The sequence below is a fragment of the Pantherophis guttatus genome, chromosome 1, assembly GCF_059756535.1.
Source record: "Pantherophis guttatus breed Tessera chromosome 1, ASM5975653v1, whole genome shotgun sequence".
Taxonomy (NCBI): domain Eukaryota; kingdom Metazoa; phylum Chordata; class Lepidosauria; order Squamata; family Colubridae; genus Pantherophis; species Pantherophis guttatus.
Window position 1 is genome coordinate 309,935,260 of NC_142063.1, and position 27,734 is coordinate 309,962,993.

The 27,734-nt window shown below is 40.0% G+C and overlaps 1 protein-coding gene across 2 annotated transcripts in view; it reads right to left on the reverse strand.

Moving 5' to 3' along the window:
- FSHR (follicle stimulating hormone receptor) overlaps window positions 1-27,734 on the reverse strand; it is a 105,346-nt gene that overhangs the window by 30,906 nt on the left and 46,706 nt on the right. The window contains exons 3-4 of one of the 2 annotated variants that reach the window (XM_034427420.3): window positions 7,876-7,950; window positions 6,879-6,953 (exon numbers count right to left, since the gene is read on the reverse strand). In XM_034427420.3, coding sequence (XP_034283311.2) covers window positions 6,879-6,953; window positions 7,876-7,950 — 150 coding nt within the window. The remainder of the gene's footprint in view (window positions 1-6,878; window positions 6,954-7,875; window positions 7,951-27,734) is intronic. The other variant, XM_034427421.3, reaches the window with a different exon arrangement.

The window sequence follows — 27,734 nt, forward strand, 5'->3', positions numbered from 1 at the left end:
GAACAACTTAGTTCACATACCTTTGTGCCTTGATCTTGGTTCTCTGCAAATTGCTTCTGGGCTTTTTGCCAACCATAGTAAGATTAAGATTATTTATTCTTTGGATTCTTGTAGGCTGTTAAGAAAGTTAATTAACAGCCTTTGTTTGAAAAAAAACCTGATTTAATTTAGTAAACTAAGGTTTGTACAGACTTTGTGTGTGCTGCGTTCTTTGAGGTCCGTAGCTGGGGCAGAACACAGAGGGACTAATGAGTATGTGGCAGTAAGTCACATATCCAACATAAGGAACAACTAGTTCCATTCCAAAGCCAACCTTCAAATCAGTATCATAATTCTCTGCACTGTTTCCATCATTCTTGCCATTCACAGTCTAATAACGGTTTATTATCTGACTTATTTCATATCCTCACAGCATTTGCTTGAGAGCAAACAGCATGCAAAGGAAGGCTTTTACATCCAAGAGCCTGTGAATACTGATGACATTCTGCTCTTTGCATCTCAGAAGGAGGGGTGGCAAATCTGTCCTTGTCCTTACTCTCAGTATGCCAGAATGTGGCCAGGCTGAGTGACTTCCTGAGAATATCTATCCAATGGTGAAGCTGCTTGTGTTTCTTTTAGGTTTTTCAGCTCTCCCTATTTCACATACAGTTATTAGGTCTGTGGACTGAATGACTACAGGTAGTCCTCAACTCACAACAGTGTCAGCACTTCAAGCTGCATTTACTCTAGTGCTGACATAAGAAGGAGAAGCGGAGGTGTCTAGAAAGGGACGTTTGACTTTTCACCTACTTATTTTCCCTGGATATAATATCCCCTAGGAGATGGACGGAAGGGGGGAAATTCCTTTGAGCTGGAGCAGTAGATTAGGGGCAGAGTGACTTGGAAGATGGCCAATGAGTGCAGAGGAGTGGGGAAAGGAAAAGGAGGGTTTGGGGTCAGAAAGTCAGTGTTGGCTTCGATGGAGTCGGAGTTAGAATGTCGTGCTTAATAAATGGTAGATTTTCGTCAAAGATTTTGTTTGAAATGCAATTTATTTGAGATGACCTCGAAACTTGACAAACAGTTCATTTAGTGACTGTTCAAAGTTACAACGGCACTGAAAAAAATCACTAATGAGAATTTTTCACACTTATGACCATTGCAGCATCTCCATGGTCACAGGATCAAAATTTGGATGCTTGGTAACTGGTTCATATTTATAATGTCCCGGGCGTCCCGGATCATGTGATCCCCTTTTGTGACCTTCTGACAAGCAAAGTCAATGGGGAAGTCAGATTCACTTAACAATGGTGTTACTAATTTAACAACTGCAGCAATTCGCTTAACAAGTTGGCAAGAAAAGTTGTAAAATGGGACAAAACTCACTTAACAAGTTTCTCACTTAACAACCTAAATTTTCGGCTCAATTGTGATCATAAGTTGAGGACTACCTGCAGTGTTTCTGAACGTGACTAGATTATATTTATTTGTAAAGTAAACAATTCAAAATAAAATTCTTGGCAATCACATAGATTTTCTCCAGGATTATGGTTCACATGTTTCAGAGATGTAACTGTATGTTTGTACAACACTGTTAAATATGGCCATGTTGCAACAAGGGGATGTTTTTGAATTCTGAAGTGGAACAAAAGAGAACACTTTTACTGCAGCATGAATTGTCAGGCTTGAACCCCTGCCAGTGCTTCTCCCCTGGTGCTAGGACCTTGCCACCTTTTCAGCCCCTAAGGATGTACAATTATAATTCGCTTTGTTGCGAAGGTTGTTGAGAGTGTGGTGGCGCGACAACTACCCCGATACCTGGATGAAGTTGTCTATCTGGATCCGTTCCAGTCGGGCTTCAGGTCACGATACAGCACAGAAACGGCATTGGTCGCATTGGTGGATGATCTCTGGAGGGCTCGGGACAGAGGTTGCTCCTCTATCCTGGTCCTATTAGATCTCTCAGCGGCTTTTGATACCATTGATCATGGTATCTTACTGCACCGGCTGGAGGGGTTAGGAATAGGGGGCACTGTGCTTCGGTGGTTCTCCTCCTTCCTCTCTGACCGTTCGCAGTTTGTGTTGGCAGGGGGGCAGAGGTCGACCTCGAGGCACCTTATTTGTGGGGTGCCGCAAGGGTCAGTCCTCTCACCTCTTCTGTTCAACATTTATGTAAAACCGCTAGGTGAGATCATCCGTGGTTTTGGGGTGAGTGTTCATCAGTATGCTGATGACACACAGCTATACATCTCCACCCCAGACCACCCCAATGATGCCCTTGCTGTGATGTCCCGTTGCCTGGAGGCCGTGCGGATCTGGATGGGGAGAAACAAGCTCAGACTCAACCCCTCCAAGACCGAGTGGCTGTGGCTTCCAGCGTCCCGGTATAGTCAGCTGGTACCATCACTGACAATAGGGGATGAGATCTTTCTCCCCACAGAGAGGGCCCGCAACTTGGGTGTCCTCCTGGATTCACGGTTATCTTTAGAAGATCATTTGACGGCCGTGGCCAGGGGTGCCTTTTATCAGGTTCGCCTGATTCGCCAGTTGCGTCCCTTTCTGGATCGGGATGCCTTGCGCACAGTCACTCATGCCCTAGTTACCTCCCGTATGGACTACTGTAATGCTCTCTACATGGGGCTCCCCTTGAAAAGCACCCGGAGGCTCCAACTGGTCCAGAACGTAGCCGCGTGGGTGATTATGGGCGCAGCTCGTTACGCCCATGTAACACCTCTTCTACGCGAGCTGCACTGGCTCCCGGTGGTCTTCCGGGTGCGATTCAAGGTGTTAGTTATCACCTTTAAAGCGCTCCATGGCTTAGGACCTGGGTACCTACGAGACCGTCTTTTGCCACCAATAGCCTCCCACCGACTAGTTCGTTCTCACAGGGAGGGACTACTCAGGGTACCGTCAGCCAAATTATGTTGACTGGTGACTCCCAGGGGGAGGGCCTTCTCTGTGGGGGCTCCAACCCTTTGGAATGAACTGCCCCCGGAGATATGGAATATCCCTGATCTCCGTGCTTTCCGCCATGCCCTCAAGACCCTGATGTTCCAACAGGCAGGGCTAAACATACAAACATGCGAATGATTTTTTAAATGTTATCTAATTCTGGGTTTTATTTAATTGACCAAACTAAGTGGCAATTTTAATTAGCAATTTTGTGGTGTTTGTGTGTCTATGTTTTTCTTGACTGTACACTGCCTTGAGTCCTACGGGAGAAAGGCGGTATAGAAATATAATAAATAAATAAATAAATAAATAAATAAATAAATAAATAAATAAATAAATAAATAAATAAATAAATAAACCAAACCCAACATGGATTTCAGTGCCAGGGAAATCCCATTCCCTTTCAAATTTGAACTATATGTAGGTTAGGACAGGAACCATCAAATCTGTTAAAAGTAAAAATGTATGAAGGGATTATAGTCATCAGAGTTTGTTGGTTTGTGATTAAAGCAGCATCTAAGCCTGAACAAGCAAGCAAGCAAATAAATACATAAATACAGTCTATGTCCAATGTGACATTTTCAAGTACTGCTCTGTAAAAATAAGTCCTGTAAATATTTTAAAATTGCCTCCTGAATTGTTGTATAAATTTTACTAATCTTTTTGTAATAAACATACATTTATATCCCACTTTCCACAATGTATACTTTTTATACATACACTCATACACATTTTAAAGCTATCCAAGGTATGCTTTTCTTCACGCAGCTTTCCCAAATGTTTATTCCAGTGAAAGAAACATTCAGACCTAAGCTAGCCAACTCAACACACTGTGTTTTCATCTGTTCTGGAAGATTCCGTGTTGGTGTCTCCTGCCATTGAACCTGACAATGGAATTTATGATGGATTTCTTTCTCATCTCTTGAAATGACACAGCATTCCAGACTCCAGATTATAAATGTAAAGCAATTCTGGAAACAAAAGAACCCAACGGTGCAATTTAAAAATCCAAAACACTATCATACAGATAATGATTCCCCTTACTCTTTCCTTTTAATAAAGTTTATATCTACAGTATTGAAAAAGGCAACAAGTTACCATTTGGAAACAGATTGTCCATTTCGCCTGCTGGAAAGAAGCAATTAACAATTTTATGTTCTGTATGAAAAATCTTTGGAAGCAAGTCAAGGGCACACTTTCCTTAAAAAAAAATGGGAGAGAGATGGAGAAAGAATGACTGAAAGAGCCCTTAACAAACTTAATTGGGCCCTAATCATGTTAATTCTCTTTTACAATTCAACAACAAATGCATAAAGTAGTTATTGACCAGCATTTTAGTTTGAACTACTTAATCCATATGGATGCCTGATTAAGATTTTAAAGTTAAGTAGAGAGTTTAAAAATTAACATGTGGAAGAGAGACACCAAGTAACTGCAATTTCTTTTTCCCGATTGAAACATGTATTAATAGAAATAAAATGTGATGTGAAGCTAAATTCTGTCTATGCTTACTCAGAAGTTACTCCTGTAGTTCAGAGATGTATATAAAAGTGCACGGCTTCTTTACTAAATGAGAGATGTCAATAATATTATTTGCCCAAAAATCATGCCATCAACTTAGTTTCCTAATTGTGTATGACTCAGTACAGGTAGTCTTTGACTTACAACCACAATTCAACCCAACATTTATATTGTTTAAGTGAGTCAGTTGCTAAGTGAATTTTTGCCCCATTTTACAACCTTTCTTGCTACAGTTGTTAAGTGAATCAATGCAGTTGTTAATTTAGTGACACAATTGTTAAGTGAATCCCATTGACTTTGCTCATCAGAAGGTCACAAAAGGTGATCAGTTGACCCTGGGACACTGCAACTGTCCAGTTGCCAAGTATTTGAATTTTAATCCCATGACCCTGGAGATGTTGTAAAGGTCATAAGTGTGAAAAACATGATTTGATAAAGGCTGATTGTACTTATTTATTTGCTTGCTTGCTTGTTCAGCTTATATGCTGCTTTAGTTTCAAACCAACCAACTCCAATAAATATAAGTCACTTTTTTTTAGTGCTGTTGTAACTTTGAACGGTCACTAAATGAATCATGGTAAATTGAGGACTACCTGAATATAAAGCTGGTTATGATTTATCAGTACCAAGAAGGTAGGATGTTACTATTATGACCATTTCGTTAACAAGGATTCAGAGTTACAATGGCATGGGCAAAAATGACTTTGAAGTTAAGATTCACCACCCCCACAGTTATGAGATCACTATACAGGTGACTTGCATTTACGACTGTTGCAGTGTCTTGTGGTCATATGATCACGAGATTCCAAAAGGCAAAGCCGGTAAGGGAAGCTCGATTTGCTTATGACGATGTGAGTCAGTTAATGACCATGAGATTTGCTTAACGACTGCAGTGAAAATGTTCATAAAAATCGGATTCATCTTAATGACCATATCATTTAGCAACTGAAATTCCAATCCCAATTGTGATCAAGGACGTACTGCAACCTATAAGAGAAGGCTATTGTATGACTCTGCAAGAAACAATAAGCAAATAATCCCCCTTTTTGGCACCCTTCCTCCTAACATAAAAGTCTGAAGATATGGCATAGTGTATAATAAATAATGTGGTGCCTGAAATAAATGGAAAATTAAATGTACACCGGTATCTGCCGCTCTGTCCCTTTTCTTTATTCATTAAGTTTTTAAAAAGCCACTCAAGTTTTCTCAGTGGAGTGTGTAATGCTGTGATGAAATGCTGAGGTTCTTTTGCCTTTCCATTATATCTCATCAACTGATCAGTGTGAAATAAAACTGGGAAGGAACTGGTCTGGCATAGCATTTGTGAATACATTGCAGTGCCAAAAATAATTAAAACAACAACAATACAAATTGTAGAATTCGCCTCAGGTGTAGACCACAGTTTTTAGAAATTCACATAAGGAATGGTAGCATAGTATCAAATGGGTCACAATTCCCCAAATCAAACTGAGCCTGACTTCTTGTATCTCCATCACAAATTAAGGCAACAACGGTTTAAAAAAAAGGCCTTTGGTTGTGAAAAGCGAAACAATAACAACAAAAAAGGCCATTATATCCTTAAGCTTGTTTCTTCAACCATAAGGATGTAAAGTCTTTGTTTTCTATCATTAACATTTGCCTGTTTCCAAGTTTAATATGATATACATATATTCAAAGAATATATGAGCTATTTGGGAAAAAGAGAACATCTGTTGTAGGCAGTGCTGCATGAATGAATCTTTGATGCACATGAAAAGTGCTAATTCCTATTCCAATATCTGATGGCAATCACAGAGTGGTAAGAAGATAGGGGGTGGGGGCTGGTAGACTTTTTCCTGTTGACTATCCCTTCACTGCAAATATCTATCCTAGACAGAAGAGCACTATGGTTTCAATTAAGTCAATGGAGTACATTAAAAACAAACACTCTTAGAACCAGAATGCTCTTCTGGATCATTATATGGATCATTATGGCAGCAAAGGGAAGAGCAGAATTGCCCTTTGCTCCTGAAACATAACAGAATTAGAAATATATTTCTGATAGTGACTTGCAGTTCTTAGAATTATACAGTTTACTTTTTCCCAAAAGGCTTTAGAAGCTCACAACATGTTTCATATATGGAAATGGGAGAAGGAAGAAGCTGCCACACTTATCAAGGAACAATCCCCACAGTTACATTCCGCAAACACTAAAAAATATAGCAGTAAATGCATAAGCTGCAGAACCTGAAATAAAATAATATTACCATCATGAAAACTTTCATTTTTGAACTGGGAATAGGAACAGTTTTCATAACAGGAGCAGTTGTGTTAATTACATGAAAGAAATTTACATGGATGGTTATTGTGCAGGGAAATCGAAATAAAAAGAATACCTTATGTAAAAATAACTTGATTTGAAACAGTTCCATAAATCATAAACTTACAAATATCTGAGACTGGGAAGATTCTGGAATGCATGTCTATCAATATACACAAGATTGTTTGCTTTCTCAATCCTTCTGTAGGGAAAAAAGAATATGTATTGTAAAGAGTCAAGACTTGCTCTTTGAGAATGAACAGAATGGGTAAGCAATATTTACCTACCAAGCTGTATGTAGCTTGCCAAATATAAAATTTCACTATAACCTTGATATCAAGTTATATGTTTACAGAAAGGCACACTAAGAAAGTCACCACCATCTCCTGAGGACCATTACCCTACAGAAAATACTTTTCTGATGTCAGTGTAATCAATGTGTATATCAACATATGATAACTGTAGCCCAAGTACAAGCTTATTGTAAATCAACTATTAGATGTTTATTATCACAGTATCTTTCTATTGATCTGTTCTTAACAAAGGACTAATTTATAACATGATAAGTTAATCATAAATTTATTTTATGAATTTGATTTTGGCCAGAGCTTATTTTGAAAACTTACCAAGGATTATGATCCATCTGGCAATTCCTTCCTTTACTCCAAATGCATCACTTCTTACAACTCATTGAGTAAGTCAGTGCTTCAATATTTCCCTTTTGAAACTTTTTTTTGTCTTAGATTATTATTTGAAGCTTCTCCCAAGTGCCACCATTTTCAATTTTAGGCAAGTAGGAAAAAAAGGCAACCTTTTCAATGATGGCACCACATCTTCATAATACTCTCCACGAGAATGTATGGTGGATGATGCCTTATAATGATTTTACTCAGTCTAGTGGTGAAGAAATGGCAGCCAAGGGCTAATTTCTATTTTTTAAAATAAAAATAATAGTACATTTTTTCAGGCTGCAAAGAAAAGAGGTCATGGTAGTTACCAATGGTGGAATAGAAATAGACTTTTGCCCCCTTTTGACAAATATAAATAACATTTATATCATTTCATCAATTAGTTCATTACATTTTTAATGAAATTTTTTATTTTTAATTCCATTTATTACTTACATTTCATAAAGCTTGGGTAGGTGGGAGAAAACATCTGATTCTATAGTTTCCAGTGCATCATTTTGAGAGACTTCTCTGTCAATGAAATGGAAATAAAATGACTGGAAATGTTAATAGGGCCAATACTGTATGTATGAAAACCAATAATTCAAAAATTTGATAATTTTCAAGAATTAAATAGCTGTAAACTGGAGTCCATTAAAACACACTATTGCTTTTAAAATCATATCTCCAAGAGATTTTTTTTAGCACCAAACTGTTCTCCATAAATGAGACATAATCTTCTCAATTTAAAGGTTAATGTTTAGGAAAAAGAACCTAGTTTTCTTTTCAGATATAGTACTGTACTTGTGATCAACCATCAGCAAGAAAGAGACTTGCTTAAAAACTTTCTTCTTGATTTTGAGTTTGTTTATACCTTCATCACTTGTATTGACATGATTGCCTGGAAACTAAAGTAATGCAGGTCATTCTGCTGTCCGTGTAACTTCGCTTGTTCATATTGTCATTAATGTCATATGTAATAACTTGCAAGAATGTGCAATATCACAGCAATAAACATGTTTATTTAATCATCTTTTGATTTTTTGGGGTTTTTTGGTATAGATTTTATAGATTTTTTAAATCTGTAAGCAAAGATTCACTTCAATAGTGAAGTGAAAGTGTATAAATGCACTAAATAAATAAATAAATACATTCCAAACCCAGTTTTACAATCTTCAGAACCATAAATTCTTTTGCCTCCTTTAAATCTTTCTAATAACTGTAAGTAAGGAAACCATTGACAGCTATGTTCCTTTGCTACCAGTTCTTCTCTTGATTTTATTTTGTATTCCTTGTGACAAAATTCTAGTATCTCACAATATGTTAACCATTTGTATTTGCTTGTTATTTCTTGCCTTTAAAATGCTTCTGGTGCCAAGAGCCACAAAGGTGTTTTTGAGCAGAACTTGGATTTGTACCTAATCCATATTCTCAATGTAGCCTGTCTAACATGATGTAATGGAATGCATGGACAATGCTTGAGGAAAGAGAGAAGCAATATTGCTTAGAAAACCACCAGACAAAAGAGGCAGGAGCCCACAATTGTTTAATAGTCAATGAAAGAAAGAGGAAAGACCTGCCTTAATGGTTCTAGCACTTAAAAGTGGAGAATGAGAAATTGGTAATATCACACAGGATTTAGCTATTTGAAGGCTTCATTGACTAGAAATACACTCATAAATATTATATTGAACAATTAATAGAATTTAAAACCATCAGCTTTATGAATGAAGAAATTTAAAAAAAAATCTCCCTAGCCACTTTGTGAAAAACAATTCAAAACGGATGACTTTTTAAGGTCTGTTTAAAAGGTTGATTGATGATTCCAGATATATCTTCCATGAGAAAGGATTTCCATTAAACATGAAATCTTCACAGAAAAAGCCAATTTTCTACTGATCTGATTGACAATCAGTGTATATTAAAGGCAGACTGGACAGGTTCAGAAATACAATATGTAAATATGGGGAGTCAGTTCAGGTTTTCAGGTGAACTTTTGGAGGCTGAAGCTGAGATATGTACTATAAATGTTAATATCTTCCTTTCTTCACACCTTCTTTGCATCCACTTAGGGCATTTGACAAGGTTCTTAGAATAAATTGGACTGGTAAGTATTATTTTTCTCCCCCAGGAGTGAGACAGTAGAGAAAGAACAAATTTAATTAACCTTATAAACAACTTAGAAAATGCAAACACCAAAATTTATATCCACCCTTATATAAATTATCCACTCATAATGAGAAATGCGATTAACTGCATTTCTATTGCTAATTCCACTACATTACACATTATGATGAAGCTGGGAACAGCAGGTGCTTTACAGTGACACTGTATATTTCACTTTAAAAAAAAATCAAATTGTGAATTAAACAAACCAACCCATCTTCTATAAAAATGTGTCTTTTAGGTTTATGAGCTGTCACTTGCAATTCAGCCAAGCTGAACAACTAGATGCAGCTTCTACCTCCGTGAATACTAGCTCCCTCTCAAAGGGATTGTTTTTTATTTGAGAACACAACAGGTTTAAAATAATTGTAATATTTATCTTCTAATTTATACAGCATGCAGAAAGGAGCAGAGGAGGAAGTTACTATTTTGGCAGGTCTAGCAATTCAGAAGTGAGCTGAGGAAAAACAATAGTCAGGCTTATGCTGCTTAAATTTTAAGCTTTTCTGCTCTCACCACCTTCTCTTCCTCTTTCTCCTCTCATGTTCTGGCAGACAATTAGTCAGATAGGTTTGAGTCTCAAGAAGATCTAAATTAATCATTCTAATATTTGGTCTCTATTTAGATCTTGCTAGCCTTCTACTACTTTGCCTAGTTTTTTCCCTGGCTATTTCTCTAAACCTTCAGTTTAGATGAACTAGTTCATCTCCAAATGGCTACAATACTGCAGTTCCTTAATTCCTGTATTTTCTTGTTATCTTATTTTATCTTGAATGGAAATTTCCAGTAGAATTAAGCAACTGAGAGCTGTCTTCACCAAAACGACCATATATAGCACGCCTCCAAGGAATGTAATTGTTACAAGCTGATCTCTTGTTTATATTTTTTTCTTCACTTTGTCATATTCTGTGTTCCCCTCTGTTATATTTTGCAAATCTCTTTGGGAAGGATCTGCAAATTTTGTGCTTTGTAAAGTGCCATGACCCCAGATGTTATTCTTAAAGTTGCCTTATGCTGTCCTTTCTGGTCCAAGTTAATTATGAAGATCCGTGGTAAATAAAGCCCCCTCATGTGTGATCTGATTCAGGAGGGGGATGCGGACCTGGTAGGTATTACGGAGACCTGGTTGGGCCAGGAGGGGGGTGTCCCCCTCGTTGATATGTGCCCTCCGGGCTTCTATGCATTTCATCAGCCGAGGTCCCAGGGGAGGGGTGGGGAGGTAGTGGTTCTGGTAAAGGAAGGTCTCGCCCCAAGGGAGGCCACTGTACCTCAGATAGCCGGATGTGAGTCCCTCCTTGTGAAGTGGGGACAAGGGAGGCAGATGGGCTTGCTGATTACGTACCTGGCTCCCTGCCACATGTCGGCGGCCCTGCCCAAGCTCCTCAATGTGATTGCCGAGGTGGCGATGGAGACCCCCAGGCTTATGGTCATGGGGGACTTTAACCTGCCGTCTGTCGGCGAAGCGTCTGAGGCGGCTCGGGAGTTCATGGCTTCCATGATGGCCATGGACCTGACCCAATTAATTCATGGACCCACTCACACGGGAGGACACACTCTGGATTTGATTTTTGTCTCTGGACAGTGGATGAATGATCTTGAGATAGAGGAGTTAGTGACTGAGCCCTTGTCATGGTCAGATCATTCCCTTCTTAGGCTTGACTTTCTAACCGCCACACCCCGCCACAGGGAGGCGGAACAGACCAGATGGTTCCGCCCCAGGTGCCTGATAGATCCTGATAGGTTCCAGATGGAGCTTGGGCCATTTCCTGAGGCTCTGACTCATGGCTTGGCTGAGGAGCTGGTGGCCACCTGGGATAGGGCAGCCACTGATGCTTTGGACTGAGTCGTGTCTGTGCGGCCTCTGACCTGTCGCTGAGTCTACCTGGCTCCTTGGTTCTCCGAGGAGTTGAGGGAGATGAAGCACCAGAAAAGATGCCTAGAGAGCAATTGGAGATCTAGTCACTCCGAACCCGACCGAACACTGGTAAGATCTCATATTAAGACTTAGCTAGTGGTGATAAAAGTGGCAAAATGTAACTATTTTTCCATTCATCGCATCGGCAGATAATCGCCCAGCCGCCCTGTTTAGGGTGACCCACTCCCTCCTCCATCTGGGAGCGTGGGAGGATCCCTTGCAGGGTCGTGCTGAGGATTTTGTTCAGTATCTGCACGATAAAATCACTCAGATTCGGGAAGGCTTAGTCTCTGACTAGGTAGGTACAGACGGGATGATGGGTGCCGGTCTTGAGACTGTCATTTGGGAGGAGTTCGACCCTGTTGCTCCCAAGGACGTGGACAGGATACTCAGGCGGCTGAACGCGACCACATGTTTATTGGACCCGTGTCCCTCCTGGTTGGTGCTGGCCTCCTGGGAGGTTACGCTAGGCTGGCTCCAGGAGACTATCAACGCTTCCTTGAGTGAAGGTGTCTTGCCATCTGCCTTGAAAGAGGTGGTGGTGAGGCCCCTCCTCAAGAAGCCTGCTCTGGATCCGGCTGTTTTGGCTATCATCCGGTCTCCAACCTTCCCTTCTTGGTGAAGGTTGTTGAGAGTGTGGTGGTGCGACAGCTTCCTGGGTACCTGGATGAAGCTGTCTATCTGGATCCGCTCCAGTCCGGCTTCAGGCCTGGGCACAGCATGGAAACGGCATTGGTCGCGTTGGTGGATGATCTCTGGAGGGCTCGGGATAGGGGTTGCTCCTCTATCCTGGTCCTGTTAGATTTCTCAGCAGCTTTTGATACCATCGACCATGGTATCCTGCTGCGCCGGTTGGAGGGGTTGGGAGTGGGAGGCACCGTCCTGCGGTGGTTCTCCTCCTATCTCTCCGACCGGTTGCAGTTGGTGTTGGCAGGGGGGGCAGAGGTCGACCCCGAGGTGCCTTGTTTGTGGGGTGCCTCAGGGGTTGGTCTTCTTGCCCCTTCTGTTCAACATTTATGTGAAGCCGCTGGGCGAGATCATCTGTGGCTTTGGGGTGGAGTTCCATCAGTACGCTGATGACACTCAGCTGTATATCTCCACCCCAGGCCATCCCAACGATGCCCTGGAAGTGATGTCCCGGTGCCTGGAGGCCGTGTGGATCTGGATGGGGAGTAACAGGCTTTGACTCAACCCTTCCAAGACCAAGTGGCTGTGGCTTACGCCGTCCCAATATAGCCAGCTGGTGCCATCGATGGCTATTGGGGGCGAGTTATTGGCCCCCACGGATAGGGCTTGCAACTTGGGCATCCTCCTGGATGCACGGCTGTCTTTAGAAGAGCATATGACAGCCGTGGCCAGGGGGCTTTTTATCAGGTCCGCCTGATTCACCAGTTGCATCCCTTTCTGGATCGGGACTCCTTATGCACAGTCACTCAGGCACTCGTCACCTCCCGCCTGGATTACTGCAATGCTCTCTACATGGGGCTCCCCTTGAGGAGCACCCGGAGGCTCCAACTGGTGCAGAATGCGGCCGCGTGGGAGATTATGGGAGCAAGGGGGCGCTCCCATGTGACACCTTTCCTGCGTGAGCTGCATTGGCTTCCAGTTGTCTTCTGGGTGTGCTTCAAGGTGTTGGTTACCACCTTTAAAGCGCTCCATGGCATAGGACCTGGGTATTTGCAAGACCGCCTTCTGCCGCCGATAGCTTCCCACCGACCAGTACGCGCCCATAGAGAGGGACTCCTCAGGGTGCCATCAGCCAGGCAATGTCAGCTGGCGACCCCCAGGGGGAGGGCCTTCTCTGTGGCAGCTCCTGCCCTCTGGAACGATTTGCCCCCAGAGATACAAAGGATATTGGATCTCCGGGTCTTTCGCCGTGCCCTGAAAACTTTTCTTTTCCATCAAGCAGGGCTGGCGTGAACCCCCTCCCCCTTTTTTAGTCTTTTTTAGTTTTTTAGTTTTTAAACTGTCATTGGGTTTTAATTGAATTGTTTTAAATTGGGCCAGTTATGTAATTTTTTAAATAATTTTAAATTTTGTATTGGCATGTGTTTTAGTTCTGGCTGTTCACCACCCTGAGTCCACTAGGAGAAGGGCGGTATACAAATTGAAATAAATAAATAAATAAAAGATCAAAATCAGATTTTAGAAATGGCTGCATTGTTAATATCCAGACAGAGTTCTATCTTTTCCTTTATAGTGAGATGTATGAATTTCTACTGTATTTCTACTATTCTACTATTCAAATCAAATAAATATTTATGAGTATCTACTGTTAAAAATAGGAAAAGCAAAATTTAAAAACATTTTACTGTTTTTTTCGGAGTATAAGACGCACCTTAGTTTTTGGGGAGGAAAATAAGAAAAAAGTTGATTGGCAGGTGGATCGGTCTCCCGGAATACCCCCAATCAGATGTTCCCAGAGGTGAATTTTAGCAACAGGTTCCTTGGTTGTGAGCTCTGTGACTTGCTTTTTTTTCTTTTTTTTCTGCCTCTGAAACTTCAGAAACAGCTTCAGAAAAAAGGCCTCTGAAGCTCTGTTTGAGAGCTTCTTTTCTGAAGCTCTGTTTGGGGGCTTTTTTTCTTTCTTTTCTTTTTTTTTTTGGTCTTATTTTATTTGTTTACTAAACACATTTATACAGTCGTCCAGCTCACACACAATGTCTTTTGACAGCACAAATGTCTAAAATCTACAGTTAAAAAGCCACGATTTAAACCCACCATCCTATCCAATGAGGACAACAACAGAATCATACTTATTTATTAAACAAACACACACTGACAAAATGTTTCAAAGAAGTTAGAAGGATGATCTCTGCTTTGGTTTTCAGGGTCCTTGTAAGAAGGGGGCTTTTTTTTCTGAAGCTTCGTTTCTGATGCTTTTTTCAGCCTCTGAAACCTCCGTGAAATGGGCAGGGCTACATACTTTTGGGGAAAAAAGGTGCGTTTTATACTCCGAAAAATACGGTAATCTTTATTTGTCCTATTTTTGCTATACTTCATTTCTTTTATTATCATATGTTAACTGCTACATAAATACATAGCACCAATTTTATATGGTTACCACTTATATTGTTTTTAAGGTTCGCATATATATATATATATATATATGTGTGTGTGTGTGTGTGTGTGTGTGTGTGTGTGTGTGTTCAATAAAATTGTTCTGCTGATGAGCATATTTGAATTTTGCAATTTTGTTGTGGATGCTCTCATAAAATATCTAATATGATGGATGTGACCTGGTCACGTTGCACTCATTTACCAGAAAACAACATTTCATGATTGTTTTGTCATCCCCTGTAACCTGTCAGATGGTTCTGTACCATCCTAGCTTACCTGTGCATTTTTTCTTGGCAGTGGGATATACTAATTGGCAGCCACTTACAATGCTTATTTCATAAGAATGTTTACAGAAAAACAACACTGGTACTCTTAAAAATAAAGATGTGGAAGGCTAGTATATCATGGATTGATGGGTTCTCATTTTTAAAATAATTAAAGAATCTAAAAAAAGGAATATACAAATAAAGATAAACTGTAGATGGAGGTTTTTGTAAATACCAGCTAAGATATCTGTTGGCATAGATCCAGTTGCATCTTGTCAATTACCGTTGTAGATGGATTATTTGATTCCCTTTCATCCTTCTTCTCCAGGCCTATGAACCTGACATAAACCTTAGCAACAAAGACATGTTTGTTCTGTTTAATTCTAATATATTGTAAGTTTTAGCTCTGGTTCAGGTTCTTATGTCTTAAAACAGAATTTTGCAGCTACTCCATTGCTGCCTCAATCCCATAGAAAATTGCTGCCCACTCTGCCAGTTCATCCATCTATGTATCTACTTGTACGTGCACTCATGGACACTATTATTTCTTAAGTAACTGATTTTAAAGTGGCATATAACTTAGAAATTGTGAAAAGAAAATAAACAGCAGTAAAACATTCATTGTGATAGGTCACATACTCACTTGTGTTCCAGAATTGATTTGAATGAATTATCTTTTAATTTTGAAAGCCTCAGCTACTCTCTATAAACAATTCTGGGTAAAACTACCAAATATTCTTTCTTTTGGTCCATGACCCAGAAATTACTGTAGCAACTTGTCTTCTAATTAGCCTTCAGCTTCTCACAATCAGTATGATTAAGTAAAGTCAGCTTCAAATAAAATACTATGGATTTTCTTAAAAAGCGATGCCAAAGAATAACAGAATTAAGGAATAGACTTCATTTTGTTTTTCTTCTTAGGCATGAATACGATTTTTTTAAATGTCCAAAACTTCTCCTGTTACACATTACCCCACAACTTTAAAATCAGTGCATTTAAATATTTCTTTTTGTATTTTCTGATTATACAGAAATGGCAGAATAGCTGCAGATCGCCAATTAAGAAGCAAAGTTCTAAACTCATCTATGTTTTAAGGTTTTGGCATAGGAGGTTGCTATAAATTAAAATGCAAATTAAAATGCAAAAGCATACACATCTTTTACTGTAGAGAAATAAAAGCAAAACATAATAATGTACAACAGGATGTAATTACTACATAAATGGGAAAAATATGTTGCACGCACTTAAAAAGTGCAGAACTTTATCATTCTTTCTCTGCATTGTAAACTAAATTAGGGTTGCTGAAATCAATGCCATCATTTTGAGCCAACTCTTTGTAGTGGCCTTGTTGCAAGGCTTCAGCAATTTTTGAGAAAGCATTGTGCAGGCTGCAAATAGCCCCATTGAGTTCTGCAGATAAGTCAATAGCTACAATTTGGTACCCAACCGAGAAGGAAATATCACTTTTCCTCTGTGCACCATTTTCCCATATAATGGTTCATATGTAACCAGGTATGTATAAATAATGGTTGACCTAGGTATATAGCCTAAGCTTATAAATATTTAGCACTCTGGTTGTCTCATAAATTCGGGTTTTATAGAATATTGCTCTTGGCCCATTGATTCCAAACATTTTAAAATATATCTAGGAAAAGACCTGCTCTTTGATAGCCAGTAGGTTATTGGCAGGAATAACATAAATGATCAACTCCTTTTTGTTACTTCTTCAAGAAACTGAAAACAACATAGTTGTCAAGGTCACTCACGCTGATAGACCTTGATGGTAAATAGCAGTCTGCCATATGCTCTCCTAGTTAGGTGGATAGAGCAAAACAAGCAATAGAAAGGAGTTGTAAGAGTGAGGAACTCAACATATTTTTTTGCCTTTTGGACTGTTTTAGGTGGATGATTGAAATGGAAAATAGATTTGATAATTGCCACTTTATTTTAACTCCCAAATCATATTGTTAAAGATCAGTTATTTGCTGCCGAGTATCTATATTGTGATCAGTCTGTGTTTTGGAGGTTGCAGATATCCAGTGGCAAATAACTGATTTTATATTTTATAGTCAGCTATTTGGTTGTGGCCCCTGGGTTGACAGGATTGCACATTCTTCTTCTAAGCAATAATCTACGTCGGGAAGAGGTATGTGCAGTTTTGCTGCTGGATCCTCAGTAGGCAACAGAATAAACACATGCCATAAAAGTCCTTTAGGCTCAACTAAAAGTACTTCGATGATGAAATATAACCCACAAACTACTGGTTGAACATCCAAACTATTTGTGGCATATTTTATCTAGTTTCTGGCATTCAAATGGATTTTTTTTTCACATGCCAATTTTTTAAGAATAAGAAAAGCATATTAAAGGCTGTTCTCCAGTGCTTGAGAAGAAATGCATATGATTATGAAAATTCAGCAGTGTGCACATTGGCCCTAGGACAAAGAGGGAGTTAAATACTCTTAATTTACATTAGTAGAGATTATGCATAACAGCTACATTGTTGCTCTCTGAGAGTGTACCCTGGAGAGTACAGACCACCTAATCTACATGCACTTCATTGTGCATTTTGATATTTAACTCATATAGATGCTATTCAAGAGGAACATTTTATGAATTGTAATTTAATTAAGATACCTGAAAGATCTTTTTAAACCACACAAATAGCTGAAATAATGTCATAAACTGTACAAAAATCTGCCTCCACATTTGTCAAATAGAGGAGGCTTCTGCTTTTCTCATAACGGCGGGCATGGCAGTCATGCCTGGGAGTGACACAGCCTTCATCCAATGGGACCGGGTCTGCTGAAAATTCTTAAATCCTGCCTCTTCCTGTGTAGTCCAGTTTTTTGACTCAGTCTTCTCTGGGACAGTCATGTCTGTAGTTTCTCCAGATTTTGTTTTATTTTAATTTTACTTTAATTTTATTTCTCAATTGGTTTCTTTTATCGAGAGCGAGAAGGGCTTTTGCCTGAAACTGCTCGGAGCCACTGGAGCGGCTTCGGACTGCCAGCCGGCAGGTCCTTTGAACAGTGCCCACGAGCTTGGTCCGTGGCGCGTGGCTGAACCCCCGGGCCTAAAAATTGGATATTTCGGCGTAGGCAGGCAGCTGCTTATAGGGATTTTACCCTGCAGCCAATTTGGTGTGAAGTCATTGCCGCACCATTTACGATTGCGCCAGGCTGGACGGCTAGCGATTTCTACTCTTCCCACGAAGCTCTGCAAGCTCAGCCACAGGAATCCAACCTTCTGTCCTTCAGCCCTCTCATATTCCTGCTCTGTCACCAGATAGGTCTCTACATGAGTGTTCAGGTGCAGCTGATGCTTCATCAGTGTTTCCTATTTCTGCTACAGAATCTAACCACATTACTGAGGCTCAAGTTATTTCTCAAGCTGAGCCAATTCATGCAGCTTCGGCCTCTGAAGGGGGAGACCATTCCAAAGCAGACCAATTGATTCCAGAGATTTCTCCGGCTCTGGCCTTGCTTATATCTAATGCCATTCGCCAAGGCATTGCTGAAGGTCTTTATCAACGGGCCCCTTCTGACGCCTCTGACTTAGAAAGTCACCATAGCCATTCACATAGGCCTCAGGTATCCAGGGAATCTGAAGCCAAGATTCTCTATCAGAGGGAGAGATAATTCCTGATCAAGAACATTCTGAGGATGAGGGTTTAGAACCAGATCAACCTTCCTTTGTGGGGCTATTTAGACCTCAGATGTTTAGATCGTTGTTGTTTAAAGCTCAAACTACTACTCGTCTTGGTGCACCCAGCCCTAGGTCTGCTCCAACATCTTCGTCTTCTGACCCAACTACGTCAGTTTTTCTGGAACCCACAGTTCACACAGAGGTCGTTCCAGCACCTAAATTGTTCTCAGATGTAATCCAACGACAATGGTCTTTTCCTAGTACAGGTCCCTTGCCTAATTCAAACATTTCTACATTTGGCAACTGAGTTCTCTCATATATTACAGGTTCCAGCTGTGGATGCTCCTATAGTAGCCTTGTCATCATCATCTCTGGTTTCAGGTCCCGCGGAAGAAGCCTTGCACCCAGAGGATAAGAGGGCAGAGACATTATTAAGGGACATCAGTCCTCTGCATGGTCTGTTCAAGCTTCCTCTGCGGCCTCATTTTTCAATCACGCAACTACAGTATACTGTGGCTTAAACAACTCCAGGAGAAGATTCCAGCAGCCAATCTTAGGTCACATCAGGACTTAAATAAGATTTTGGTGACTGTGGAATTCTCAGCGGATGCCATTCTCAATGCAGCTCAGTTTTCGGCCAAACCAATTGGTTCTTCGGTGACCTCTAGACGCCTCCTCTGGCTCAGAAATTGGCATGCTGATCAAAGGGCTAAATGGCGTCTGGCTTCCTCTCCTTTTCAGGGTGACAAGCTGTTTGGGGCCTTTCTGGAACTCCTCCTGGTCGAGACTAAGGATCATTGAAAGATCTTGCCTGCCCTGTCTAGAAGGTCGGAGGCCTGTCCACAGAGTTCCTTTCATTTGGGATCCTTTCGTGGCCAAGACTTTAGCTTCTACCAGCAACATTCCCAGCGTTCTTTCCATTCGAGGGGATCTCAACCACACAACACTCAGGTTAGAAAGGGGTACAGGTTCTCCTCCAGGAGACCGTTTAGAGGCTCCAGGGGCTGGTCCTTTCGCTGAAACCGCTAATTCTCCATCTGATTCCATGATTGGTGGCAGATTGTCCTTTTTTGCTGACAAGTGGGGTGTCACCATTTGTGATTCCTGGGTTAAGGACACTATTCGATTCGGCCTAGCTCTCGAGTTTTGCTCCAATCCCCCCGACCATTTTCTGCATTGCCCTCTGTCTTTGGACAGATCTAAACATGCCCGTTAGATGCGGCTATTGATCACCTCCTACAAATCAAGGCCATTCAACCGGTCCCCTCCCCCCAACGGGGACAGAGATTTTATTCCCGTTTGTTCCTAGTGCAGAAATCTTCAGGGGATTGGAGGGCTATTCTAGATCTGAAATCCTTGAACTGGTATGTAATTTACCGCCGGTTCAAAATGCAATCACTCCAAACGATCCTTTTAGCCATCAGACCTGGAGATTTCATGTCATCTATTGATTTAACGGAGACTTAATTGCATATCCCTACTCTTCCTGCACACTGTAAATTCCTCTGTTTTTGTTACAATGGTAGACATTTTCAATACAGGGCCCTTCCATTTGGACTATCCTCAGCGCCTTGGGTATTTACAAAAGTTATGGCTGCTCTCATCGGTCATATTTCATTCATCCAGGTTAGGATACTTTTTTACCTGGATGATATTCTCATCCTTTCCCAAACTGAGATTAAGGCTCGTTGGGATGTTGCCACACATCCATTCAGATTTTGAGGGATCATGGTTTCTCCATTAATTGGAAGAAGAGCCATTTAACCCCTTCTACCCGTCTCCAACATCTGGGGTCGGTAATTGATACAGTTGTCTCCAAAGTTTTCCTGTCCCAGGATCTCCAAGATAGTCTCACTGGTCTTGCCCTCCATTTTGTTCACCAGAAGTTGGCCTCTCTCCTGGGTTTGTCAAGTTAATTAGGAAAAATGGTGTCCGCTTATGGTAGAGTACCCTGGTCTCATCTTCATAGCAGGGAATTACAGTGGCTTCTTCTTCCATATCAACAGACCCTCAGCAATCCCTCGACCTTCACTATTTCTCTTCCCTCGACCATCATCGAGTCTCTCAAATGGTGGACTCCCACAGCAGTCTCCAAGGGCTGCATCTTCCAAGAACCTCACAGAGTAGTCATCACGATGGATACGAGCCTAGTAGGTTGGGGGGCTCACCTAGGACCTCACATGGCTCAGGGCAGGTGGTCCCCGCTGGAGAGCACCCTCAACATCAACCTTCTGGAGCTAAGGGCAGTTTATCTCGCTCTTCAGAATTTCAAGCTCCATGTTCTCGGCAGGGATGTCCTAGTCCTCACAGACAACATCACTGCCAAAGTGCACATCAACAGACAAGGGAGACCCGTTCGCGGGTTCTTCTACAAGAAGCTCTTCGTTTGGGGCTCTGGGCCGAGTCCCATCTGACGTCTCTTCGTGTAGAACATATATCGGGGGTGGCCAATGTTCAGGCAGACTCTCTCAGCCGCAATCCAATAGACCCGGCAGAGTGGAGCCTGCACCCTCTTCTATTTCAGGAACTGACCAGATGGTACGGCACCTCTCTGATAAAACTGTTCGCCTCAGAACAAAATCATCAACTGCGTTTCTTCTCCTGATTTCCCTCTCCGGGGGCGGAATCTGTGGACACCTTACACAACCCGTGGCCTCCAGGGGTGCTACTCTATGCATTCCCTCCATTTCCTCTCATAGCCAAAGTAATCTGGAAACTCATAAAGGAAAGGGCAGAATTCGTCCTCTTGGCTCCTCACTGGCCTCGACATCCATGGTTCGTGGACCTGGTGTCCCTGTCCGTTGCCCCTCCCTGGAGGATTCCCAATGGCCAGATAGCGCTCCTTCAAGGATGACTGGTGAAACAGAATCAAATTATGGTGACCAAAAAAATATCAGAAGTGGCGTCTGGCCTGGCAGATTTTATTGGGAAAGTTGATTTTAAAGTTGAAGAATTTAAATCAGAAGTTAATGTTAGGATGAAAGACAATGATTATAAAATTGATGAAGTTGACAATAAAATGCAGAGAATTGAAGATGAGATTGTTATGATACAATTCCGGGCGATGGAATTTGCCATACGGCTTCGGGGAATTCGAGAGGAGGAAAGACAGGACTTGAGACAAGTTTGCTCTGAAGCCCTGGCTAAGATTTTACAAGTTAATCCTGATTTGGTATTTCATAAAATAGATAAAATTTACAGAGTGAACTCTTGGGTGGCCAGGCAAAGACAACTACCCAGAGATGTGGTCATATACTTTACTGAGAGAGAAATTAGAAATGATATCCTGCAAAAATCTTTTCACACTTCTATACAAGTGGGGGGCTCACGGCTTGTAATTTTTAAAGAATTACCTCCTAAAATGCTGAAAGCTAGAAAAGAATTTGGTTTTCTTGTTAAGGAATTGAAAAATTTACAGATACCCTTCCGGTGGGATGCACCAGCTGGGGTAATTTTCAGATATAAGGGAGAAGGATATCGGTTGAATACCGTGGAGAAGGCGCAACACTTTTACAGTACTATTCTTAAGGAAAGAACACCATCTCCACGTACATCTACAGTTCTGGAGATTAAGGAGAGTGAAGAGAGGCAATTGAAAGAACAGTCTAAGCAGGAATTAGAAAACGTGCAAGGTGCAGAAGGAGGTATTCTGAGTGAGCCATCGCTGGATTCTTCTCCAATTTTGGATTTGATTCAGTTGACTGAAGTTAAAGATCAACGTATAACTAGAGCTCAATCCAAGCTACTTAAACAAAAGCAACAACAACAACAGGAAAGACAAGACAAGAAGGCAGTTAAGAGCACTGCACAAGAGATTGGCGCTATGGGAGGAGCGAGATCGAAGCTCTCGGATGAACTTCAAGCATATTGCTCTGCGCTCCAGAAAGAGGCTAATGACCTTTAAGTGTTTATCTTGGAATGTCAATGGGTTGAATTCAGCATAGAAAAGGAAAAAATTATTTACATATTTGAAACAATTTAATAATGATATAATATGTTTACAAGAAACGCATATTACAACTCAAGATCAAAAATATTTGATAAACTCAAAACTAGGAGCACATTATATATCTTCAACTTCGCAGAAAAAGAATGGTGTGGTTATTTATGTAAATAAAAAATTAACAGCAAAAGTTATAGAAGTAGATCAAGATGGTAGATTTGTAGCAATTGAATTGTTTACAGCAAATGGTCAAATTCTTTTGATTGGAATTTATGCTCCCAACCAACAACAGGATTATTTTTACAAGATGTTACATACTAAAATATTGCAATGGGACTACAGATCTATTTTAATTATGGGAGATTGGAATGGAGTAATTGATTCTAAATTAGATAAAAAGAGCTTGGCAAAGTCTAGAATTAGATTACCACAGACCTTTTTTGATATGAAAGAAGATATGGAACTAAAAGATGTTTGGAGAATACATAATCCAAATGAATTGGATTACACTTTTTTTTCTGATAGACATAGATCCTTTTCTAGGATTGATTTTATCTTGTTGTCAAATGATCTATTTGTTAAGACAAAAAGAACAAAGATTTTTCCAAGAACTTTGACTGATCATAGTCCTGTATGGATAGAAATCGAGATGGATAAGGTTGAGAGACGCTCTTGGAGATTAAATGAGAACTTGTTTAGATATGAAAAAAATATAATAGAACTTAAAAAGCATTTGAAAGAATTTTTTGAAATAAATTTGAATAAAGGTACCCCAGTTGAAATTGTTTGGGATGCAAGTAAAGCTTATATGAGAGGGGTACTTATCTACATGAATTCTAAACATAGACTGTTCCGACAAAAGAAAAGATCTGAGTTGGAAATGGAAATAAAGAATAAAGAACAGTTACTTATTAAAAACCCAACAGATGAAAGAATACGAAGTGCTATAAAACTTTTGAAAGACCAATTCCAAATGCTTATGGCGGAACAAGTTGCAACAAGTTTACAATACGCGAAGCATAATACATTTTGCAATGCTAATAAACCGGGCAGATGGTTGGCCTACACATTGAGGAAAAAACAAAGTATGCGGACTATTGACAGTATCGATATTGGAGGGAAAGAAATTTTTCAACAAAAATTAATTAAAGAAGCTTTTGTGGATTATTATACTAAACTATATGCTAAAGAAGAGGTGCAGAATGGACTTATAGAAAAATATTTAAAGGATAAGAGAGTTACAAAAATTACTGATCAACAAAAGGAAAGAATGAATTATCTTATAACAGAGGAGGAGATAATAGCAGCAATTAAACAGCTAAAAACAGCTAAAGCTCCTGGCACGGATGGTTTGACTGCAGTGTATTACAAAACTTTACAAGCTGAAATGGTGGGACAACTTAGAGATTTATTTTGCAATATTCAACAAGGGGGTAAAATACCCCCATCATGGACAACTGCTTATATATCTTTGATACCAAAGGAACAAGTTGGTCCTAAAAAACCAGAGAACTACAGACCAATATCTCTTTTGAACACAGACTATAAAATTTATGCGAAGGTATTAGCCAACAGGTTGATGCCAGTAATCCAAAAGGTGATTCATGAGGACCAAGCGGGATTTATTGAGGGCAGATACATGAAGGACAATGTAAGGCAAGTAATAGACTTATTGGAATATCTTGATAAGAATAAACAGATTTCTGCAGTGCTGGTCTTTTTGGATGCGGAGAAGGCCTTTGATAGAGTGGATTGGAATTTTCTACTAAAGACTTTAAAAAAGATGGGCTTTGGGGACCAATTCACACAGGCGATCTCAGCAATTTATCAAGAGCAAAAAGCACAGATTATTATTAATGGAAGTTTGACGACAGAGTTTAAAATTGAAAAAGGAACAAGACAGGGATGTCCGTTGTCCCCACTTTTATTTATTTTAACATTGGAAGTCTTGCTAAATACAATACGGGACTCAAAAATTTTGAAAGGCATAATGATAAGGCAAGAGGATTATAGAATAAAGGCATTTGCAGATGATCTGGTGGTTACCCTATCACAACCAATGGAATCAACAATCCTGATGAATGACATTATACAAGACTATGGTAGAGTTTCAGGTTTTAGACTGAATTCAAAAAAGACTAAAATGATAGTCAAAAATATGACACAAGATCGTAAACATGAGCTTGAAAGGAGGGCAGGTTTTGAAATTGTACCTAAGGTAAAATATCTTGGAGTTCAGGTTGCAGAATCAAACATGAAATTGTTTCAAAATAACTATGAGGTGTTGTGGCGAGAGGTTCAGAAAGACATGGAGACTTGGAAAAAGCTGCAACTGTCTTTACTTGGAAGAATAGCAGCAGTTAAGATGAACATTTTGCCAAGATTTCTGTTTTTGTTTCAAATGATTCCGGTGCTTAAAAGTGATAAACAACTGAAAGTTTGGCAAACTGGACTTAATAAGTTCGTCTGGAACGAGAAAAAGCCGAGAGTGAAATTGAAAATTATGCAAGATGTTCCAGAAAGAGGAGGCCTTAAACTTCCAAACCTACAGTTATATTATGATGCAGCAGCTTTAACTTTAACAAGTGATTGGTTTGGGGGTAAAAAGGCTGGAATATTGAATGCAGAAAGTTTTGATCTTGAATTTGGATGGCATGCTTACCTATTTTATGATGACAAAGTTGATAAAGTATTTAAAAGTCATATACTTAGAGACTCTTTGATGAGAGTTTGGAAGAAGCACCGACTCAAATGGGATTATAAAATACCGCTATGGCTGGATCTTGGTCATACCTTGTGGAATACAAATATAATGTCACTCGGGGGGTTTTTATACAAAGAGGTTCTTTTTACAGATGCGGGCAGATGGCAGCTGAAGACATTGCAGACACTGTTGGATGAAGGGATTAATTTAACCTGGTTACAATATAATCAATTACAATTGAGATGGAAAGAGGACCAAAAAACTGGTATTATGTTGCATGAGGAAGAATTGGTTAGACATATAAGAGAGAAAGGTCCAATGCATATTAAAAGGCTTTATAATGTTTTGCTAGAAAGGGATTCAGAAACGGAATTAGTTAAAGATTGCATGATTAAGTGGGCACAAAATTTTGAAGAACCAGTGATGTTGGAAACATGGGAAAAAATTTGGGTTCAGAATGTTAAATTTACACAGTCGCAGAATCTGAGGGAAAATTTTTATAAAATGTTTTATAGATGGCATTTAGATCCTAAAAAGTTGTCATGTATGTACCCTAATGTTCAGCCAAAATGTTGGAGATGTGAATGTTTGGATGCTACGTATTATCATGTTTGGTGGACCTGTAGGAAAGTTAAGGCTTTTTGGATAAAAATATGGTGGGTCATGCAGAATGTTTTGAAGAAAAAAATTCAATTTTCTCCACAATTGTTTTTATTGGGCATAGTTAAGGGTTTTACACGGGATGAAACAAAATTAATATTGTATATGATAACAGCAGCAAGATTGTTGATAGGTAAATATTGGAAGAATGAAGCTTTGCCTACTATCGAGGAATGGACTTCGAAGATGGCCAGTTTTGCAGAGATGGCGAAGATTTCAGCATATTTAAAAGATTGTTCACAAGAGACTTATGAATGGGAATGGAAAAGGTGGATAGAATATGTTCAGAACAAATACCAAATTAGAAAGTATCAAATAGCTTTTATTTGAAAACAATGTATTAGAAATATTTTAATATAAAGAGACAAAGAGGGAAAATTATGTAGGGGGAGGGATGGGTTCAGGTATATATATCAGTGTTATTAGTTATGAGTACATAATAGGGAAGTCTGGGGGGGGGAGGGTTAGGGAGGGTTAGGGAGGACGGGAAGTTTGGGGAGGGAGGTGGGGGGGTGAAAAAAGGGGTGAAAATGTAATTGTAAAACTTTTGCAATAAAAAAAAAAAAGGATGACTGATTCATCCCGATCCTCAGTCCTTCCAGCTAGCCATCTGGAAATTGAGCAGTTCCTCTTAACGGAAGCTCTAGTTCCTCCAGAGGTAATCACTACCATCCAGGCTTCTCGCCGCCATTCTATGACTCGTATCTACAATGCCTTTACAGACACATCAGTCTGCTGATCTACCTCGTCTCAAAACTGGACTACACAGGAAGAGGCGGGACTTAAGAATTTTCAGCAGATCTGGTCCCATTGGATGAAGGCTGTGTCACTCCCAGGCATGACTGCCATGCCTGCCTGACATAGAAAGGGCATATCAGGTAAGTTCAACGCCCATTCTATCCTTTCCCCAGAATACCTGAGAATGTCTTTTAAGTTTCTCCTGGTGGGTTTTGAATGTTATCATTGAGGTTGTTTTTTGTTGCCTGTCTTTCCATTATTCCAAAGTCCCTTGATTGTATAAATCTGTGGAGAACAGGACCTTTCTTCTAACTTACATTTATTGCATCTTCTGTAAACTCACATTTTGAGGTGTCTGGTAACTTAGAGGCGGAAGTTAATGGGTTCAGAGCAATACTTATTAGCAACTGATGGAAGTACAGATGCCATGGGGCTAGAACCTGTTTTCTTAGTTCTGAAAAGGTTTGTAAGTGCAAACCCGACAGCCTAGTGTTCCATGCAGTGGAACCTACCAAAGAATTGGAAAAGAATTGCATTTTTCACCAAACAAGGTTTGCTTTAGACTGACGTCCTAGGTTGGAATTAGAAAATTTGCCCATTCCTGATTCCCAGCCAATACCTCCACTCCACCCAAGCAACTTCATGGGTCTTTCTCTCCTTCTGGACAAATGCATAATGTCATGGAACCACCTGCTCACTTGCTTAGTGGTCTTGTAACTCTTGCATAACATGTCCACTCTTTCACTCTTGGAATGAAATGAAGAATTCGCTTCCCTAGCCTGTCGTAGTCTAAGTTATGGTCTGTTTCATTTTTGTTATTATTCATAGAGTAGTTAAATTCTAAAAATATATTTTTTTTGCAAGCTGTATGTTCCAGATTTGATTTTGGATTTGTAAGGAATAATCAGACAGTCGAGTGCTGTGGATTGATAATTTTTGTTTTTGAATATGTTTATGTTAAAATAAAATTTAAAAAATAAAACTTCTAATTGCTAGATTTCCCCATTTGAAGTGGGGAAAGTGATTTCCCCATGTTCTCCAAGTAAGTGTAAGATTTAAGAGAATCCCATGCTGCAAAAACTATGCCTGTATTTTTAGGTTCACTGCATATAAATGGTTCTGGAAAATAGCAAAATCTGGACTTCACTGCTTGTTTCTGCAGTATTATGCTACTCTCTCAGCTCACAAGGCTAAAAGCAAAGCTGTACAGGATC